At 41.3% G+C, this 22118-nt stretch overlaps 3 protein-coding genes across 4 annotated transcripts; 2 read left to right on the top strand and 1 right to left on the bottom strand.

Annotated features, from left to right (window-relative positions):
* Positions 1–2388: 2388 nt before the first annotated feature.
* On the top strand, positions 2389–4638 carry Vajk4. The gene is made up of 4 exons (XM_017072630.4): positions 2389–2529; positions 2648–2893; positions 3273–3752; positions 3887–4638. Exons 1-4 carry the CDS (start codon positions 2521–2523, stop codon positions 4166–4168), a joined length of 1017 nt encoding a protein of 338 aa, XP_016928119.1. The 5' UTR covers positions 2389–2520; the 3' UTR covers positions 4169–4638.
* A 965-nt stretch (positions 4639–5603) lies between these two features.
* Camp (Cathelicidin-like antimicrobial protein) lies at positions 5604–8734 on the top strand. The gene is made up of 4 exons (XM_017074505.4): positions 5604–5777; positions 5957–6134; positions 7197–7967; positions 8019–8734. The coding sequence occupies exons 1-4, from the start codon at positions 5670–5672 to the stop codon at positions 8525–8527; spliced, it is 1566 nt and encodes a 521-aa protein (XP_016929994.2). The 5' UTR covers positions 5604–5669; the 3' UTR covers positions 8528–8734.
* Positions 8735–8856: 122 nt separating this feature from the next.
* Positions 8857–20707, bottom strand: LOC108009822 (Na(+)/H(+) exchange regulatory cofactor NHE-RF1). 2 transcript variants are annotated; one of them, XM_017074506.4, is made up of 2 exons: positions 20303–20707; positions 8857–10156 (listed from the first exon to the last, which is right to left on the bottom strand). In XM_017074506.4, the coding sequence occupies exon 2, from the start codon at positions 10146–10148 to the stop codon at positions 9240–9242; it is 909 nt and encodes a 302-aa protein (XP_016929995.1). In that variant the 5' UTR covers positions 10149–10156; positions 20303–20707; the 3' UTR covers positions 8857–9239. The 2 variants fall into 2 exon arrangements, with proteins under 2 accessions (XP_016929995.1, XP_036669061.1); XM_036813166.3 differs by lacking the exon at positions 20303–20707 and adding an exon at positions 10722–10738.
* Positions 20708–22118: the final 1411 nt, after the last annotated feature.

Here is a 22118-nt window from a genome sequence, read left to right as displayed (position 1 = left end):
ATAATACATCATAGCTATATCGCAAGTGTAAATGGGTTAAAGGAAGCGGTTGCATAACAATCGAATTGAGAGATTTACTTTCACATTGGCGGCTTGCGCGACTGTGCAATTATGGCCGTTTAAAATCTAATCACACCCCACACGCACAGTCTCCAACGGTCAGGAAATCCCCGACCTAGCTGTCGAGATAACAAGAGAAACAATGATTGAATGGAAATGGAATGGCGATTAGGTCAAGGTTGGCGTTACATGTTACCCTTCTTTTGAAGATAAAGCGAATGCGCGCTCTGCAAGATGCGAAGATTTCTGAAGATTTGGGAGTGGCGGGAAGAGCGAAGAGGCGAAGACACCACTTCGAAAGCTAGTGAAGGTCGATGACCAAATGCAGTGCGCGGGAAAGAGAGAGGTGGCTGCGAGCAAGCGAGAGGGACTCTGCGAACGCGTTAATCAGACAGAAAGAGCCGTTAATCACTCCGAAGAATTGCAATAGCAAAGTGGGCCAAAAGCTGCGGGGTGGAAAATGGGGGAAAACTGGACAATGGGCAATTAGCGGCCAAAAAATCGGAGCCTAAATTTGATTATGAAATAGAATGGGCATGTAAATGCTATGGCCTGTCTTCCGCGTCTGTCGCTTTTTTCTTTTTTTGGGCTTAAGCTGGGGATTTGCAAAAAAAAGAAAATCGTACCAGGCTTTTGTTTTAGTCGCTGTGTTTAGTCGAATTGTTGGTATTGCCACACGATGGATTTTAAAATAGCCGACTCGAAGCTAAGTATGTTTTCAATTTAATGACTGCCACTGATTGCACAAAATTCCAGGCAACCAGGCAGCTAGTCAGTCATACATCACATAATGCGCACTCGCGAATACGGCTCACATGCATCCAAGAGATACATGATGGCATATCCACCATGCATATACGCAGACATATAGACACATCTATGTATCCAGTCACGCCGTGAGCTCCCACAGGCGGCAATCACGATCCGCCAGGGAGCCACCAAATTGCCAGTTGTGGCAGCCGTGTGTCAGAGGTTTCGGTTTCGTTTCGGACCAGCCTATCATGTATCTCCTCGCCTCGTCCATAAAGTCCAAAAACCCATTGACCCAATGCTAGTCCAATGATGCCAAAAAAGTGTTGCAGCACTGGAAGAAACGATGAGAAATGGTGTTCTATGTAATTGAAAAACATGCCTAAAGATTTTCTCCAATCAATACATAAATTAATGCCAATAATAATTATAAGACTATACAGGAAAAACTCAAAGACATTTTTTCATTAGGATACCTCCTTCTCTAATTATGGCTATTAATATACTTCAAGAACAATTTTTTTAAAGATTCAACAAACCCTCTCTATCTCAAATTATTTGCAGAGAAACGTTCTTGATATCAAGACTAAAGTTCTCTTGATTCTTTTTGAGATGTAGTGATGTTAGGAAATGAAAGTACTCCGATTTTGTTTTTATGAATCATAATCATCGTGCCAGCTTTAAGAAAGCTTTTGTTATTCTGAGTGCATTGTTGGTATATTATTATATTAAATGTGTGTCTAAATGCGCTCAATTTATCTAATCACTATCTATTATTGGTATTTCTTAAGTTAAGTTAAGCTTCTTACATACTTCAATATTTAGATCATCTGAAAAACTATGCTACATTCAAAGACCCTAGAACTAGTTCAGCTGGAAGACTCTAAAGATAAGGGGAGTTGCCTTTTTTCGGTGTACATATGCAGATCTTTTGTGGTCCCACTCACTTCAGATGACCCCATTAAGCTCTATAAGCCGATACGAAATACGCATATGTAAAATATGTATATCGAATATCTAAACGCATTGTGCTTAGTTTAACCTTCTTATTGTCTCCGCCCCTTACCACACTGGGATTATGTTTTGGCTATTGGGTTTCGGCTTGCGGGGTTTGCAACGAGTGTTGAAGTCAATAGCCGCGGGCATTTGCATAATCCCAGCCTCTCGAATCGTATATCATATGTCCAGGTGTGGGTCCAATAAAATCGGAAGCCTCGGTCTGCAATTCTATGTAGTCTTAGGCCAATATTCCCATATACCGAGCCACAAATCACAGTTTTCGTTTGTGGGTCTGTGTACCAAAGATTTCCACTTCCTAGCTATTGTCTGTAGGATAACGACCCGGTTACCTTGTTGTAATATCTCGAGTGCAGGAGTCGTGCCTCCGGTACCATCCATCCCCCTTCCCAGAGATTTGGTGGAAACCGAAATCGAAACGAGTTTTCATATAACACCGTTCCCCCGACTGACTTTTCATTACTAAGCCAAAATCCCCAACAACAACAACGGGCAGCAAAAGAGTTGCGAATGCGCCGCGCCGTCGACTTTGCGTTGCGAGATATAGAAAGACAAGACAGTCCAATTTTTCGGTGTATATAAGCTGAGTGCAGGGGCTCAGCAAGTCAGTCCCAGCTTGGATCTCGTTACCCGTGCAGCACAGCGAATTGTGGAGTAATTGTTCCCGTGAGACGTCGAATCAGCAGCTCAACAATGCGAATGGTAAAGCCATCGATATAGATTGAAAGTGCAGCGGATCCTTAGGATCCAGCCGAAGTGCTTAGACTTAGAGTGATCAGAACCAGAGAGTGAATCGTGCCTGTTGTATCCTATATTGCAGTTCGTACTTCCTTGTCTCGCCGTGTGCGTGGCATTGGCCCACTGTGGCACCGTGGCAGTCGAGGATAAAAAGGCCGAGGGCGACGGCAAGACCGTGGAGAAGAGGGGCCTTCATCTGGGCGACTACCACCACTACCAGCCCCACCACGAGCACCACCACGAGCACATCAAGACGGTGACCATCGAGAAGAAGGTTCCGGTCCACTACACGGTCACCAAGCACGTGCCCTACACCGTCGAGAAGAAGGTGAGTCCTTAGCCGTCCAGTTCCATACTATCTGCATTCAGAAAGTCTTTAACAAGTTTGTTCCAAATCAAATTGATATAAAAAGTCTGTTAGTTTACTTCTTTGCTTGTAAAAAGTCCTTTAGATTAATATTTTTAGCTTCATCTCAGACTCCAAATTATAGTTCCATGAGTAATCTGTTTTTGTTGTTTAAAGAACTAGAAAAATAGGTATATAGTAAATATCCTTCAGAAAACTATTTTATCTCAGAGCAAATCTGAAAAATTAAATATCAACGATCACTCAAATGATCAATCAATTTTAATGATACTAAGAATCCTTAAGAACGTGCCATAGGACGAACAAATATTAACCCTTCAATAATGATACTCCAAAACAGATCCCCTACGAGGTGAAAGTGGATGTGCCCCAGCCCTACATCGTGGAGAAGAAGGTGCCTGTCCATGTCAAGGAGTACGTCAAAGTACCCGTCCATGTGCCCAAGCCCTATGAGGTGATCAAGAAGATCCCCTATGAGGTTAAGATCCCCGTTGACAAGCCCTACGAGGTGAAGGTTCATGTGCCCCAGCCCTACGAAGTGATCAAGAAGATCCCCTATGAGGTCAAGGTCCCAGTGCCCCAGCCCTACGAGGTGATCAAGAAGGTTCCCCATGAGGTTAAGGTTGAGGTTCCCGTTCCCAAGCCCTACGAGGTGATCAAGAAGGTGCCCTACGAGGTCAAGTACGAGGTGGAGAAGCCATACGATGTGGAAGTGCCTAAACCCTACGATGTCGAGGTCGAGAAGCCATACACCGTCGTTGTGGAGAAGAAGGTGCCCTATGAGGTCAAGGTTCCCGTCGACAAGCCCTACAAGGTTGAGGTGAGTGAAGTTCCTAGAGACAAACAGTTCCAAAAGCTTACCATAAGTCTCCGCAAAGTTTTGAAAGATTTAACTAGAAACCTAAAAGAGTAAGCCCCGAATTAAACCATTACCTTCCCTCGTTTCCATACCAGGTGGAGAAACCCTACCCAGTCCATGTGAAGGTGCCCGTCCCTCAGCCTTACACCGTGGAGAAGAAGGTTCCTTACACCGTCGAGAAGCCCGTGCCCTATGAGGTCAAGGTGCCCATCGAGAAGCCCATTCCCGTCTACTCGGAGGTGAAGGTGCCCATCCACAAGGAGATCCCCGTGCCGGAGAAGTACCACGTCGAGGTGCCAATCTTCAAGCACCACGAGCACCACCACGAGGACCACCACGACTACCACAGCCACAGCCACGGCCATGGACACTACTAGGGATTCCCGGGAAAGCCCAGAGCCAGACGCACAGAAAGCGAGCACAAGAAGGAGAAGGACGAACAGGGAGGAGAACAAGGAGAACGAGGATTAGGAAGAGCAGCAGGCGAGACACTAACAGCGAGTCCATCTGTATCCCCCAGATGCAGATGCATCCACGCAGCAACGTTGAGCTGGACGTTGAACGGGTGACACGAGCGGGAGGAATTGAAGATGAAGGGCCTGAAGAATTCGCGCAATTCTTTCGGCCAGAAGGAGGAGAAGAAGAAGAGGAGCCAGAGCAGAAGAGGGAGAGCCAGCGGGGAGTAGCAGTCAGAGGACAAACTAACTAGCTACTCCCATCGAGATCTGGCGGAAAGCCACGAAAACGGTTTCCGCATCAGTTTTAAGCCAAATGTGTTAGTACTTTTATCATTGTGTTAGACCCCTACGATTTCTATTTAAATTATAAGCTAAAGAAACACTGACAAGCAGGCGTAAATTAATGGGGTTTTCGGGCGCAATAACAGGGGGAAGTGAAAGTGAAAATTGACCAGCGAGCCATGGCCATTGGAAAAGACACGTAACGCTGGCGGCGGAAAAGGAAAATAAAAATGAAAATGAAAGAAAACCAGTTACCACTTACTGTCAGTCAGTGCAGTGTGTGTATTCTGGCGCCCAGTTCATTATGCAAGGAGTGATCCGTTGCGTCATCGGACTGCCAAATTAATTGCAGGAAGCTCTGGCCAATACTTGTTAAAACTTGGCAACATTTTCGCAATTATGGCGGGCTGTCATAATGGCAGAAAAGATTATGAGGGAAAACAAATGCATAGATTGCCAACAATTTGATGGCTACACGGGGAGAAAAGCCGTAAAGACTTAATAAGCTTTAATTACAATCCAATCCATCCGAGCATAAGAAGTGACTTCGTCTATAATAACCCCCTGTCCGTTTTGATCTGTGAGTATTTTTTTTCGAGGAGCTTTACAATCCAATCCAATCCATCCGAGCATAAGAAGTGACTTCGCCTATAATAACCCCCTGTCCGTTTTGATCTGTGAGGATTTTTTTTTTGAGGAGCTTAATTAGAATTTATTTGAAAGTTATTTGAAGTAAAATGTATATTTCCTTTATTAAAAATATATATCCATTTTTCTCCGTGCACATTTATCGGCTCTATTTGCAATTGAATCGCAACAGCCACGAAAGACAGTTAAAAACATAAACAACGGCACTTCAAGTGCGCAATGACCTCATTTTCGGGGGCAGTAAACGTAGCGCGTAGCCAAATTGCTCTGCATTTCGAAATATCAAACAGTGCAATTACCCACTAATTGCACTACAATGGTGTAAGCTTTGGCGCTCGAACTTTCAAATTTGGCGCCGACTCAGACAGCCACTGTTAGCAAGCCTCTGTTAAGTCTGCCACTGGTCTGGCAGCCCAGTCTCAGAACTATTTTAGTCAACTGTAAAGTGGCCGCTTTCTCTCCGTGAAAAAGTCGCATAAAATACGCTTAGATGGCGCTGACAATTGCTAAATTTCGAAATTCGAACGGCGTATTGGTGCCCGCCCCGCCCACTGTGGTTCTACGCCCGAAATCTCAGGATCCTCAGCAAACTTTAAAGGTAAATCGGATAGACTGCAAAAATATATACACAAACAACTGCACCTTTTTGTTGTCATTCGGCGTTGCCATATTGCCCATGAATGCGCAAACAGCTGTTTAGTAACATGTGTAAAGTGCCGAGCACAACAGAGAAATGTAAATCGCAATAAGTGAAGTAATTTAATTTTATTGCCGCAGAAACCATTTCCGAAATTGGAGCCGGGAAATGCCACAGTGAGGATCACTTCGGGGGGCATAGTTCTGAACAAGATACCAGCTCTTATAAGGCCAAGTATGAAGAGAACAGCACCCCTGCCGACAACTGGAGCTGCGGCCGCGGGAGCAACAACAACAGCACCAGCTGGCACAGTGGGATGTAAGTAACAAAATGCGAACAAATATTGTATGTGTTAAAACAAATTGTTTGAATATAATTTGTATTAATAATAACATTAATTATATTAGAAAACCATATTAAAAAAATATAAAAAAACAAGGAGGAACGCTATAGTCGAGTACCTCGACTATCAGATACCCGTTACTCAGCTAAATGGAGATATGCAAGCAGCAAAGCGAGTTTAAAATGAGCCACCTACCGGCGGTATACAGATTTAAGCGTTATGGGCGTTAGAGTGGGCGTGGCAAATTTTTTTTTGGATCAATCGATAGGTATCGACGAGACCAATACATTTCAGTTAAAATTTTTTATCTAGCATGAAAATTGTGGGCGTCACAGGTTTTTGCGGTTTGTGGGCGTTAAAGTGGGCGTGGCAAACTTTTTTTTGAGTCAATCGATAGGTAATGACGAGACGAATACATTTCAGTTAAAATTTTTTATCTAGCATAAAAATTGTGGGCGTCACAGGTTTTCGCGGTTTGTGGGCGTTAAAGTGGGCGTGGCAAACTTTTGTTTAGGTCAATCGATAGGTATTGATGAGAACATTACATTTCCGTTAAAATTTTTATTCTAGCATCAAAACTGTAGGAGCCACAGTTTTGGGCGATTTGTGGGCGTTACAGTGGGCGTGGCAGTCTACTGAAACAAACTTGCGCTGCGTAAGAAGCTCAGGAATCTGCACGCCAAATCTCAATAGCCTAGCTCTCATAGTTTCCGAGATCTCAGCGTTCATCCGGACAGACGGACAGACGGACAGACGGACAGACGGACAGACGGACAGACGGACAGACGGACAGACGGACAGACGGACATGGCTAGATCGACTCGGCTAGTGATCCTGATCAAGAATATATATACTTTATGGGGTCGGAAACGCTTCCTTCTGCCTGTTACATACTTTTCGACGAATCTAGTATACCCTTTTACTCTACGAGTAACGGGTATAATTAAAGAATATAAAATGAATTATTGTTATTATTATATTACTATCAAATGGTTTTGACTTATTATACTTTGATTAATATGGTTTCATTATTTTAGATCCTGCCCTTAAGACGCCCAAGTATGTGATTCAGCCCAGTCCAAGTGGATCCACCGGCAGCCAGATGCAGATGCTGGGAAGAAAGGACTCGCAAAGCCTGGGCATGGCCATCAGCTCACTGCCGCCCAACACAATCATCAAGGCCACAACTAGGCCAGCACAAACCACGCCTGTGGCACCGGTCTCAGCCTTAGGCACCTCGTCACCATCTACATCGAGTAGTAGCAGGAATTCTATCCAAGCCACACCAACTGTGGCAGCTGATTCCAGAGTTTCCTCCGCCGTGCGACAAGCAGTATTCATCAAGAGAGAGCTTCCCCAGCCGCAGAGGAGCATGCGGAGTCTGACACTAAGTCTAGTGGAGCAAGCACCACTCCTTCATTTGGGTGTGGCTCCCGAGAACCTGTTACTGCTGAAACGACACATCTGCCGCAGTGCCAATGCGACCCACCTGGACTGCTGTATAACCCTAAGAAAACTCCGGCAGAACGAACCTTTTGCTCTGCTGGCCGAGCACTTCGAACTGAGTGAATCGGATGCTGAGGACTCGTTCAAGCGCACGCTCATTAAGCTGGCCCGATACCTCCGACCTCTTATCTGCTGGCCAGATGCCCGGCACCACAACGAGCGATTCAAGCACACACCACTGGACTACCGGGCCAATCTGCTGCACGTTCGCTCGCTGATCGAATGTGTGGAAACGGATGTGGCTATGGACCTAGGACTGGGCAGCGACAGCTATAAGTTCATATTCTGCATCAACACGAATGGTAAGCTTTGGCTCGAAAAACGAACTTTAAGTGACTGTCCCCGCTTCATAGGCATTATCAGCTATGTGTCCAGTGCCTTCCCTGGCAATTACGATGATATTCAGTTGTTCGAGGCCAGCCGATTTCGAGATGTCATACCGAAGTATTTGACACTGTGCGCGGAACCAGGCAAAGCAGTGCCTCGTGCTCGCAGATCGGAAATGGAGGATCCCCACGAGTCAGCGGATGAGGATGATTACCAGGCCGCCGAGGAACCCAAGCGATCGCTTAGCAAATTTGAGGCCCAACGTATGTGCGGGCAGCTGGCCAACCAGCAATCCCTAACCGTCGTAGAAGGAGTACTCACTTCAAAGCGAGCTCCTGCCGTTCAATTGCCCACGTTCAAGGCCCAAGAACCAGCCTGCAGAGCCCAAATGCGCGATATGATCGATGGCCTTAGGGAGTTCCGGATTCTCGGTCATTCGGCTATTCAACAAAAGTCGCTACTGGGATATCTTGATGAAATAATCATAGTGGCTGCTGCACTTTGTAACCTTAAGCGACAGGAGCTGCAATCTTAATTATTTAAAAATCTCTGCAGAGGTCTGTTTTAAGGCCAACTAGGTGATAATTCCGTTAGAAGTAAAAAACTTTTCATAGGTTTTGCTATAGAAACTCGGTGGTTTCTTTTTGAATCATTTGAACACCTGTTGTACAACATTAAAGAAACCTTGTTAATACAGTGATTTGTAGTAACAATTAAAATTATAACGATGTGAGAAAGAAAAGATTATTTTATACTTAGCCATTCTAAAGGGTTTCGTTTTTTCACAGCCCTTAGTCTCACGACTTCCAAGACAGACTCCCCTCTTGTTTAATCAGCTGCCCCATTGAAAAACACTTGCAGTAGTAATTCTTTATATTTTTGCTTTATTTACTTTACAAAAATACAAGCAAAACTAAGTACATATTCAACGAAAGATGTTCAATGAACCAGGGCAACATTGCCAATTGGAGTTTGCCATATTTGAATTTGAAGAATACATGTTTGTCGTATGTAAATAGATATTCCAAGGGTAGGTGTACTCCATCTTCTCGGCCTACCATCGTTGGTCGCTCTTTCTTAGGGGGTAATAAAATTAAAACTTGCTTAGTTAATAAGTGACTCTGCGTACTAATAGCTAAACATATTGTATATTGTGTGGTGTATGCCTGACAAAACCAGCTCTAGCTCCTCATCCTGACATTATAACAAGTATGGTGTTGGGGTAATCCTTTCCTATTGGTTTCATCTCAGAGCTTCTGAATGATGTCGAACTTTTTCTTCAGGTCCACGCTCTCGTTCTTGGGATCGTACTTCTTCTTGGAGGCCAACTTGGCTCGCATTTCGGCGGCTGTCAGTGGCAAGTTCAGACTGCCCGCCCGATTGCCGCCGCTCGCTGGGGGCGGCGTTATGGGCGTGGTCATGCCATTTGTGCCGTTGCCGTTGGAGCTAGTGTTGTAGACACTGCCGTTATTATTGAGGCCGGCCTTGGTGGCCGAGGGCGGTGGGGGAGTGCTCATCAGCGTGTTGTTATTAATCGGCGAAGATGGTTTACTGCCATTTTGAATGACACTCGGAGGAGGAGGAGTAGCTACTGCGGCTGGGGCTGCCGGGAGTCCCCTATCGACCACGTCCAAATCGGAGGCATTCATGGTGCTGCCACTCTGAATGCTGCTGGCGTTTGAAGATCGCTTGGTGCTCACCATGCTGATGCTGCTGATGTTGGCACTGGCTCCGGGCATCTCCTGCTTGGTGCCCTCGTATCCATTCTGGCTGGCACTTCCGTTTCCATTTCCATTGCAGGCTGCTGCTGGCGGAGTCGAGGGCTTTACCTCTATGGCCTTGCCATCCACGTCGATGAGGAGCAAACGCACTTCATTGGCAATGGCCTTGATCCTGGCCACCACTTGCTTGTGGGTCTCGCTGCCAATGGACACCCCGTTGACCTCCAGGATGCGATCGCCCTCCTTCAGGCCAGCCGCCTCTGCCGGGGAATCAGCATCCACCTTGCCAATAAATTGGCCAGGCTTCACCTTCTCCGAGTGCAAGTTGAAGCCGTAGCCATCGAAATCGGGCCTTTTTACTATGTGACATGTTTTGGTCACGCCCGGCGGCAAAGTGGGCGGTGTGGGCGTCTTCGGGGAAGTGGGCGTGGACATCTTGCTTTCTGGAAAGATAACGAGTATGTGCGTAAGTATTATAATAAACATTTCTAGTTAATAGATATTTTTGATAGAGCTATACATTAAAATGTAGCCAAGATTGAGAGTACTTTCGTCTTGAAGTTGATTTCTTCAGTTTTCTGGGTTTAGTGAAGAGAAATACGAACTGGGTGTTGTAAGCGTTGTATTCAATGTTGTAACGCTACTTGAAAGCTAAGTAATGAATAAAATGCTTTTTATTTAGATCCCTTTATTCTGTTATTTCAAAGTTTAACTTGAAGCACAAAAGACACTACAAAAATCAATCCAATTCGCTTCTCTAATCAGCCTAAAAGAACTCATTTGCCGCAGAAACATTTGCTGATAAAGGCAAGATTTCATAATGAGCTATTGTTCTTTGGCAAGCGGATACATGAGTCTGGAGAATGGAAATGTCACACTATCGTGCTTAGTTCGTCATTAAGTTTTGGTTTTTTGTTGTTGTTTGGGGGTAGCAATCAACCAAGTCCAGTAGATACACATATAAATGTGTATTTCTGGCGAACAGCGACTACCGAAAGATAACGATACCTCTCGTTCATTCAGTTTTTTGGCCACCTTATCGCGAACTCGTACTCCCTTTACGACCGACATTGACAATATGCTGGCCCACATTAACTGACCCCAAATTCCGACCATGGCCAAGAGGTCCAGACCGCCGATCCGCAGTACGTGGTTTTGGGCTCTACTTTTGGTCAATTGGCCCGGCGATAGTTTCGATGGGCATATCTGGCGAGTACTTGCCATAAGTGTAATTGCTCACAAAATAGCAATTATGGCCGTGCTTAAGTTCGGGTTTTGTTTTCGTCGCTGTTCCACTTTGGCTCTGGAAACTGGCAAACGGGCAAATAGAAATTCCACATGCATGTGCTCATAGGTCAAAATTGATTTAGTACGCCCCGCTTATCGCACCCACACACATCCACCGGAAAGGAACGTGATTTTCCTGAAAACTTGGCAACAGGGCATTAGCAAAAATATTTTTCTAAATACAGCCCATATATTGTTAACAACAAGCGTAAATAACTCTAGTTCGGAAATGGTTTAAAACTCACGGAGAGGTTCAATGAATAAAAATGTACATTGGGGTCTATAAAATAAAACATTTTTCTTTCTCCTTTATTATGGAAGGTTTCGTTGTGCAATAAACATGTTCGAAAGACAATCAATTTTATTTTAAGAACTAGTCACTGAGCAATCATCTCAACGTTTCTATAAAAATACTCATACCACACATATGCAAATTACATATTTGTTTACAAAAATCATTCTCCCATTTCTTATCTTATTAATTTAAAAACATCATGTGAATAAGATTAAAAATATGGAGAAAAGTACATTTATTGGTTGAAGTCTACGCTATTTAAATTAAAATATTGTTTTCATACAATAAGAACATTATTTTAGTCCAAGTTTAAGAGGTTTGTGCGGATCCTAGGTTTTATATTTGCTTGATTGGAAGATATTAATATTATTTTCAAAAAATATTGGCATACAAATTAAAAATACTAATAAACTTTCATGTAATTGTTTTTAGAAACAAGGTCTTCATCTTTAATATATTGAGGATAATATTATAAAGATCGGACTCCTTGCTTTTACGAAAAAAATGAACCAAAACTTATCCCTTTTGTTTTTTTGTTACCAAAAGAAAGTTTTGAGAAATTCCTGACGACTTGTTGCGCTCGATCTGCTAATTTGCTAACTAGTGATGAGACACACATCGTTTTTCGTCATCGCAGTACTAACAATTGAAATCACCGCTCCGGTATTAATTGCCCGTAATTTCAGTAAATGAATGCAGCAGCCCACTCCGTAAAGCCCTGAACTTTGGATAATTAAATAAAAAACTCCAGTCGCAGTCTCAGGCATTGCAAATTACAAAAGTATTTGAGTTCCGCCTCGACTTGAATTTCGTTTGCCTCTTGTTTGTATACTTAAATATGTTTTTTGTTTTTAAAGGTTTGTTTTGGATTTTTTGTCGGTTGAAAGTTGAATCATCGCTGTTGGCCGTAAGATTTATGAGTGTTGGCATTAGCGCTGGACAATCACCCCCCACCGCCCCTTTGGGGCCTAATTTATTGGAACAAGATGAGCTCGTGTTTTGGGCTGTGGGCGGGGGGATGACCTTGACTTTCCCACCGCCAATTGCCAGTTGCCAGCTTCCATTGTAAGCGATTTTTAATTCAATACAAAGGTAAACAATGAGGCGCAAAAAAATTCAATTCAGAACCAACAATAAGACAACTTGTGGGCTTTCGGGGGAGGCAAGGGGGTTCTGGGATGGGGTTGCATGGGATGAGATCGAAATAATAATAAAAATAATAATAATTGTCTGTACTCGCATGAATGTAGGTTTGTGGCTCTCAGCCAGTCGATTAATATTTATATTAGGAAGCGGAACTGACAGTTGAAAAAACGTCACAAAACATCATAGACAGGCAACAAACAAAGAAATCGTTAAATTGATAGACGGAAATTAAACGAAACATATGTTATTGTGTTTGTGGATTATGAGCTACCCAATTATTATTAAAATTTCAATTAAATGTAATTGAAGATGGGTGCTATAAAATAATAGAATCTAATCAGGGGGTTCTTTGCCGTTGGAAATTTGTACTAATCATGAAAACAATTTTTTGTCCATTGATCACGTAGAAAAAATTTTATGGGGAGGCACAAAATAGTGTTTTTGCAATCCATAGATACCAAAAAGTTATAAATCTTTCCTAAATTATTATCTTTTTGTCTATTATAGTAGCCGTGCTCAAAGTAAACAACCTTGATTTCAAGAAAGTTTCTTCTCGAATAAGTGAGAAGGGTTATATTATTGTTTTTATTTGGGTGGCAATATTTATTTTAACAGGTTTAAGTATATTTTTCAGTACTACACCTGATTGTAACATTTTTTTACAAATATCAAATCGATCCGTTTTTTAATTTAATAATGGAAGACCTTGACAGACTGAGTAATTTGTAAACTTTCGTAAGTTCATAAATCGGTTTTTTGCTCTGCTAAGCGATTTCCCGTTGTCAGTGGAAGCCCCCTTCCCCGTCACTTCAGTTTCTCTATCTATTCTCCAGTTCTCTAGCTTAGAGAACTGCGCAAACTTTAATTGAATTTGCAATCAAGCATGAAGTACACACATATACTCGCAGGTTTTATCATTCACAATGCTGGGGGAATCGCCCGTTGGCCAAAGCCCCCCTTTTCCACACCCCTGACAACCCGCATGGGGACAACAGACAGCCTCCATTGTTGTTGGCTGTTTGTTTACTTAAGCGGTTTCTCATCATTAAAGCAAATTAGCCGTTAGGCACTTACAGGTAGTTGATTTCGATTCGGTTAGGGATCCCAGCCCCATTCTCTCCCCCCCTCCCCAATATCCGTTATAAACTAATCCCCAAAACTATAGAACATTTCGGAAATTTTCTGAACGGGAACTTTCGGTCTGGTCGGCATTCTTCCAAGTGAATTCTAATTAAATTCAGTGTATTGTTTAATTTTCGCACATTCGAATCGAATTTAATTATATCTTGGGTAAGTATGCAAACTCAGGATCCGATAAGCTAGGAAGTAGAAAGGAAAACAACCGACAATATATGAGATAAAATAAATTTACCATCATTCAGGGGGTTTATTTTGGGATTATCACAATAAAAATGAAATGCAAATTCATCTGTACTTGGGTGAGAAATTCACATAGCGAGTGCTAAGTAAATGAGTCATACGAGATGGCTGGAATTGCGGGGAGTGGGCATTTTAAGATATCAATTCTTGGGAACGGATTTGTAATCAGATATTATAGGGTTGGTCGCGTCACTCGTCGGCGATTTTCTTCCGATGGCTTGAAATTATCTTCAAAAACTTCAGGAAACGACAGATACTGATAAATTTACTGCTCTACAAATAAGTTTTAAGGCGTAATTCGAATGTCCACCCTCTGGGGGTAATACGCTATAAAACATTTAAATGAAGCTGTTATGAACGCCCAAAATCCCCTTAAATCTCAATTAGCCAAGCCGTAAATAGCCAAGCAAGTAGAAAAGGTTGGCGTTTCAGTTATACCTATTACATAAGGCCTTCACATTGCTCAAGTGATGCATCACAAGCCATTTAAAGCTGGCTAAAATAATGAAAATATCAACTTATAACAATAATAAATTCCCTGGCAGACAGTAAGCAAACACAGCAACGTTGATAATTTCGCTGTTTATTATAAAAGTGACTAAAAGCTAAAGGCTACGTAATAAATTAAACAAAGGCTGACGACATTCGCCGGTTCACTTGGAGTGCTCAAACTGAGATTTTACGCAATTGATAAAACATTTGGAAAAGTGAAACCCAAGAGCAGGAAGAACTTTCACTATCTGGGGATCTGGATCGTGATCGACGATTTATGAAAAGTAACGAATCCATTTCAATGTTGAGCCATTCGGACTTCAACGAGGGACACCTATAATTGATTTTCATTCGGTTCTTTATACCGCACTGCCATTATCTCAACAACTTAAGACACATTTTAATTTTCTTGTTTGACTTTTTCAAATATTGTTCTTCTACGGATTCGAGACGCTATCTTATCGCAACTTGATTTTAATTAAAGAATTTCTGGCCCATTGCCCTTGTCCACTTTTGCTGATATGAATGGCTAATTATGGGACTCTTTTTTCGGAAGATGACCACAAAGCGATTAGAGCCCAGTCGTTTTAGGGTGCGTTTAGCACCTAGTGGGTATGTGACAGATGTGGTGACAGTTTCACAGCCACCCATGAATCACTTGCACACATCTCCATAAAAAACCATTAGCAGCCTCTCACAAAAGATTGGAGATTTCAGCTTACAGATGCGAGAAGATGCGTCTTCTGAGTGACTGGCGGTTGTTGTCGCCGCGGGCGTCTGAGAATGGTTAGCAAATACCTTGAGTACAGCTGGGAAACTCTGCAAAACTGGTTATGATTATTTATTCTTAGCATACCGCTGTCTAATGCTCAAGGTACCCAGGGAGTATTAGGCGAAATTGGAGGGTTGTCACAGTTCAAGAGATAAGGGAAAACTGGTTACAATAAGCCCCTAAATCATACATCATTAGGTCTTTTTATAAAGATTGCTATACTCTTTCAAACGATTTTTTCAGATACTGGAGATTGTCTGCGGGATTACCTAGCAATTATAAAAAGCACATTTTAAAACATATTTCGAAAAACTATACCGAAAAAATATGAAAATCAAAGAACTCGAATTTAAGCGCACTTTTGGCTTGGCTATGTACTATTTCATTCCTGGTACAAAATTTTAAACTATTTGTTTTATGTTTGTTCAAAAATATCTTTATATTTTTTTACTAGTAAACAGATAATTTAATAATTAATAGTATCCAAGGTACCCTATGTTCGAGTTGTCTTCACCTCACATTTTTACTGCAGTTTTTCTATTATCCAATGACAATGGCGAATGCTGTAATGTGAATGTAAATCTGGCTCTGACTCTGAATGTGACCTGCCTGGCCCCTGAGCTTAGAAACTCAAACCTGAGACGAGGTTTAGTATCCAACTCTGAGATTGAGACACCTGCACTGCGACAGGTGAGAAAGTGGTGGGAAAAGAAGACACTTGTCTTGCTAATCAAACCGCGCCCATAACAAGTAAAGTCCATTAAAATATTTGATTGTGCTGAGCCCATCATCGTTTGTACAATATTTTTAGATTTTCACGACCTATTTACACTAGTCACATGGAAATGGGGTCAGGAACAATCCTCTTAGTAAACAGGTTTGTTTGTTTATAAATTAGAAAAGCAGTTTGAAGAACCGCTCACTCTGAAGGTATACTACCTAACTATTAATTGCCTTTATAAGACAGTTATAAAGTATTTCTTTGTTACTATAAAAATGCCTTGTGTCTCCCGATCTCTCGTACTCTTTACCATATAATAACCCTACTCGGTAATAAATTAAAACTGTTTTGCAAAAAGTGAATCTTGCAACTACACTTCGCACATTTCATTAGCGAGAAAAAGCGATGAGAAAAGAGAAACCCCAAGAGGAGACGAACCCAAGGCGTATATATCATGTCTTGGCGTTTCAGGTTTTGTACAACGGATCTCAGGGCGTACTCAGCAATCAATCAAAACTTTAATAAGCAATTTGCAGAGTCGCCAAAAACAAGAAAACAGCCAAAAGAGACAGCTGGGGAAATTACGTGTAAAATTATAGAATTCGCCCTGACAAGAGGAAATGTCAATAAAAAAGAATTAAAACGCTGCCCAAGCAGTCTCGTTGCAGATGCAACACAAATTGTTTTTGGATGTAAGCCGTGTAGCCGACTTGTTTCTTTCTGCTGGCCCCACGAAAAAAGCTCATAAAACTTGGCTGAAAAATTCTAGGCGCAATGTATCTGACAGAACGTGTGCATGTGGCATCGCACACCAGCGAACTCACGAGATACCCGCACACGGATATACAGATACAAAATTCAACGCTGACGACACTGCGGGCCGAGTACAGAAACTTTTGAGCAACCAGAAAAATAATACAAAAATCAGAAAAAGGTACAAAGATCGCCCTGAGTGAGGAGCAGGGGCAACAGAGGGAGAGCCACTTAGAAGCTGTATCTCTGTATCTGTAGAAACCTGGTCCTAACCAAATTCATTTTGATGCTGCGGCTGCCTCAAATATTTTTCGTGCGTTCAGCCGGCGAATATTTTCGAGATACCCTCTTAAAGAGTTCTATAAAAGATATACGGGATGATAGAAAGCTGGGACGTTTTGGGTTAAACCTTAATAAATAAAGTTTTGTTGTTGGAAATATTATATAAGATATAAGATATATGAAACCCTAGCACTGACATTAATAAATCTGTAATTGGAGAGGTATTATTTGTATATTTCTTTAAAGTCCAAGCAGTAAATAAATTTTAACAATTTTTAAAACGAAGAGTTTCCTTTAAAAACCTATAGTTTTACCTCCTTAGTTGGAACCCTTTCCCTTAAGAGCATTTAGATTTCGGTCTAACGAAATCCCAACTCCTTTCCTGTCGCGTCTTGGATTTCGTTTTATTCTGTTTCTGTAGTTATTTTTTGGTTGAGCTTGAGAAAATAAAAATTGATTCTAGAACCTGTTTTTGGCTTCGCTCGGTCTGGTCTCCTCTCTTGGTGGCTGCTTTGTGCTGGCCTTTTGAAATATCTTTGGCTTTGTACTTGTTTCGTTGCTGCTGCTGTTTTTATGCGTTTCTTCGGCTCTTGAATCTCGTTTGGCTCTTTTGTCCGAGCAGTCAAACAAAAAAAGGGAGTAGAGTGGGAAAAGTAAAACCCTTCTGTGAGAGATCCCAGACCCAGACCGAAACTACGACCGGGATTGGGGCTTTCGTTTTCGTTTGTTAGCCCCATCCATTTAATAAGGCGCATATTTTGTATAATTTATACCATTTTATCTCGTCTTCTTTTTTTCGAAAGTTTATCAAAAGCGAAAAGTAAAATTTCTTAGCTTCGATTTGATATATTAACTTGTAGCTTTCGGGAGGGTCTAGCTTTTGCTTTTTATATAATAATCTTGAATCGACTGCGTCGAATGTTTTCTCAGTAAGGCGAAGACCTTGAGAATATTATAAATTAACGTTTAGAAAAAATGATGATCGCCAGCTTAAGTAGAAACAATAATAATGCACAAACAATACGCGAGCGAAGTGTGCAAATTTTTTGCCTTGCCAACACAGTCTCATTAAAGTTGTAAGAGTCTGAAATTTATACTGTATATTCAGGTAGCATCCATTGTGCATAGACACTGCAACAGCGAAGATTTTCGCATGCCTCTTGAAATGCAAATGAATGGATGTGGGAACCTCATGAGTCACGACTTGATTTTCGCCAAAATATGATAAATAGTTTTAGGGTTTGCGAATTCTATAGAAGCTCAACGGTTATTATTGTTTGTTTTTGCTTAAAATTTCATTCAGAACTCAAGGCTACGAGTTCGAAAATACGATCAAAGCGATCACGATCACTTTTGGCCTTCACAATCAGCTGTTTGCTCAGAGAAATACAAATGGTATATTGAAATTGCGCCCCTTGGGAATCTACGCTGATATTTTTTTTGCTAATCACCTCATTAATCAAATTGCCTTCTTGGGGGAATTCTGGATAAAAAGGTGTTTAGTTTCTATCGTCTACTATCATGCTTTTCTGTTCGCACCTAATTTGCGATTTAATAAGTTCTAGGAAGGTCTTATGTATAAATAACCAATCCTTTAATGCGGAAACTTATTTTATAAATAGGAACAGATTTATATTTGACTGTCAGTCCCATCCCACGTATCCCATCTCCTCTTGAAGAATTCCTCAAATTCTAGGCCAATCCCCTTTTCAAGAACAGGTTGTGATTAAGACGTTTTCAATGATCTTGCCCAGATCTTTCCGACCAATCCCGTGAAATGTGTCAAAAAGAGTCGATCCGTGGCCGCAGTAAATGCAAAACCCGATCGCTAAATACCGGAGCCGCAGACATTAATCGAATTAGCATAGGTAGTGACAAGCGCGGAACGCAGAAGATTGGATCTAAGTCGTGGCAAGTGCCACAGAAAAACCCACAAAAACACTCTGAAAAAACCAGAAATACACGCGACAAAAATGCACAACCAGCAAATCAGGTGAAGTAAACCGGTGAATTAGCAGCAGCAACAACCAGGGACTCGAAACTAAAAACTAAAATAAAAGCAAAGTCTAAACAAAAACAGAGAAAAAGACTAAAAACGATCAAAGAAACCTGCTCTGGGACATAGCTGGAATACCAGAGTTGTCACTTGGCCGAAAACCCCGAGGGGAATGGGGATTTCGGGGGTTTTAGAGGGTGTTTTACTGTGGGGAGTGCCTGGGGAGAAGAAGAAGACGAAGAAGTAGGAGTAAAACCCGCCGAACTGAAAGCGAATTATGAATAGCGCTAAAAAGAGAGGCCCCACCGATAAGCAACAAGAAAGAGACAACGCCAAAATCGCATGCATGTCGCATTTGAAAACGGCCTTATGCAATGCGATCCAAGGAGGGGGCCAGAGGGGGCAATAAATCAAAACAATTATTATGTAAGACGGTGTTGGCTGTTAGTGCACCAAAAACAGTTAACAGGGCAACACATTTAGCGGTACGCAATAAAAGCGTATTTTAATTTGGTTTATTCAGTTTATTGATTCAGCTTGGCAGCACAGCGAAAAATATTTTCAAACATTTCATATGCAAAGAGCTTCTTATCAGTGTTATTTTATTGTGGTATCTTGAAAATACTTATATTTGTACACTTGTTCCTACGTTCCGAAACATTTTGCTATAATTTGATATCATATGCAAAATGTACTAACTGAAAAACTTGTTAAATAAAAGCTTTTGTGGGTTCTTCAAAATCATTAGTAGAGTAAATTCTTTCTAAATAATTCCTGACCATAGACAGTTTTGCGGTTTTTGAAAGAGCCAAAAGTGGTCTTTATAATACATTTGTGTACAATAGTAAGAAGATTTTTTGCATTGTAATATAAATGGTGATTACAATTTGAATAGCAGTAATGGGCCTATGATACTTGCTAAGATTTATTGAAGATTGATTTGAAATAATACTTTAACAGGGTCTTAAAATATCCAATATTTGTTTTTCATGCTTTAAAAAAAAATTTTAACACCAATATGTTGGTTTTTTAATAAATTCAGTTAGTTAATCGACGCTTAATAAGTTAGTGTCATATAGTCATTAGTGACATACAATTTTTTCCCCGTGTAAGCGTTAAGGCTGATTGCAGCCCCCCTCCCCCGCTTCCGCCAACTAATCGCCCCCCCCTTTCCCACCCCAAACCGCTTTGCGTGTGTAAATTGTTTATTTAATTTCAGTTATTGAAAATGCTATTTTTATGGCTTTCAATTGGGATGTCTAGCAAATGAAATGGACTTTTATTAACTTGGTTAAATCATGGCAAAATGATTCAATGCTACGTATTTTTTGCACATTTATGTTTAGCACGTTGTTTGGCAGGTTTTGTATTCCAATGGAGCCAATTGATATTCCGCTTGCATTTCGCTCAAGTTCAGTGGCTCTAAAACTGTCTCAAGGCTGCAAAATTCCATTTCTCGACTTACCGCTAACACAAATAGAAAAAAATTCCCTTTCAAATGTTGGTGCTGTTGTTGATTGTTTGTTTTGTTGCTGTTGCTAAAGTTGTGGCTGCAGTTTTTGTTATTTTTGCACTTGTTTTTTAGTATGCAATCGCTGTCACTAACACACACGCGCTGTTGTTTTTAAGGCCTTAATTTTTTAATGAAGGAGCTCCCAAACAACGAAACGAAAGCGAAATACACGAAAAAGTCACACAAAAATCTCTCGGCTAAAATAACTGTTGACAGGCGAATGGAATGGAGGGAGCGAAAGAGAGGGCTGCACGAGGTGTTGTTGCTGCCTTCCTGATATTATTTCCATACAATATTATCGCACGCTGGGATCCGTTGGAACGTTGTTAACGCTTTCGCGGGTAAATCGTAACTGATTTCGGGCGCTGAAGCGTCCACAGGTAAAGCCGACAGGTAAGCCCGATCGTTGTCTATTATTTTATTGCATACTTTTGGGCTGGCGTGGTGGGATAACTATCCGAAAGTGGTGCGATCACTGTGGTGAGTTTCTTCCACTGGAAAGGAGTTCGTGGGGGACACTTTGGTCGGCTGCACAATCTAAAATTTACATAGTGTCAGCTACTTTCCAAAGTAGTTCAAATCAAAATTGCATCAGAAAAGTAATATCGAAAATATTAAGGTTCATTAATTATACACAAATATTTACAAGTTCTTTTTAAAATATAAATATAAACAATTCTTCCTTCCCAAATTAAACTATTTAGTGGTGTCAACAAATTATTAACAATATTTTGAAAGGTCTCAATAATTTATATAGGTGTCAAATAAAAGTTAATAAATCAATTAGAGTAAGTTTTTTGGTAAAACCTTTTAAAAGTAGCAAACGGCTCTATGTATTGACTTTAATTAGTAACGATTTCCCAAATTAAGGTAATTTTGCATTTTGCATTTGTTTTTAATCTACCCCTCGAACGTTTATTTTAGCCTTTCTTATACTGGATTCGTTCTTAAGAACTGTATTTCCGTGCAACCCTTTATTCCATTGTCTCCACTTTCGTGCCGCTTTAATACCCATTGTCCGTCCCCTTATCAGCAGTGTCCAACGATGTTTCCAAGCCAGTGCCTTACCTGTATGGAAATCAATCACGAGCATGAATCCCATCTCGGATTCTTGGGCACTGCATTCCCTTCTTTTTTTGGCCCCAGTGCAAGTGAAACCCGCTGTCAGTTCTTAACGAACTCCCTGACACCGTAATGAAACCCTGCTAAATACCAAGCAAGGCGAGTCTCAGCTATTGATCTAATAATCGGAATGTGTGGGTGGCGGTGGGTGATAGTACTCCAACAGCTGTGGCTTATGGACATGTGGTCAACTGTACTTTTGTCCCTGATTTGACAGCTGACAACTGTCATTTTCGGCCTGGCTCACCTGACGTGTGCTCATGGAATTTATTTAATTTCCGCCTGGCCATTCAAGTAAATTGACTTTCGCCGCCCCTCGGCCCTCTCTTTCGCTCCATGTGTGGGAGACAAACAAAAGCCGTGTGCTAATGCAAATTTGGCCCGATCTTTAGATAAACATCGCCATGGAATAGTCAAAGTTGCAGTGGTAAATTCTACAGGTGAAAAAATGGTGTCGAAAATCAATGTTCCATAAACTGAGTTTTTAGTTCGGATGTGTGTTACTATTTTAAAGAATAAACTCTATTCTAAATGTATTCAGAAACTGATAAAGGTACTTTATTCTATACATCTTCTTTTATACAATTATTATAAGTTAGAAAAGAGTTATTGACTTCAAACAAATAGTCTGAAATTATATAACAAA

This window comes from Drosophila suzukii, chromosome 2R (genome assembly GCF_043229965.1).
Source record: "Drosophila suzukii chromosome 2R, CBGP_Dsuzu_IsoJpt1.0, whole genome shotgun sequence".
In the NCBI taxonomy this organism is placed as follows: Eukaryota; Metazoa; Arthropoda; class Insecta; order Diptera; family Drosophilidae; genus Drosophila; species Drosophila suzukii.
The sequence above is the reverse complement of the archived record's forward strand: the minus strand, read 5'-3'. Positions and strand labels throughout refer to the sequence as shown.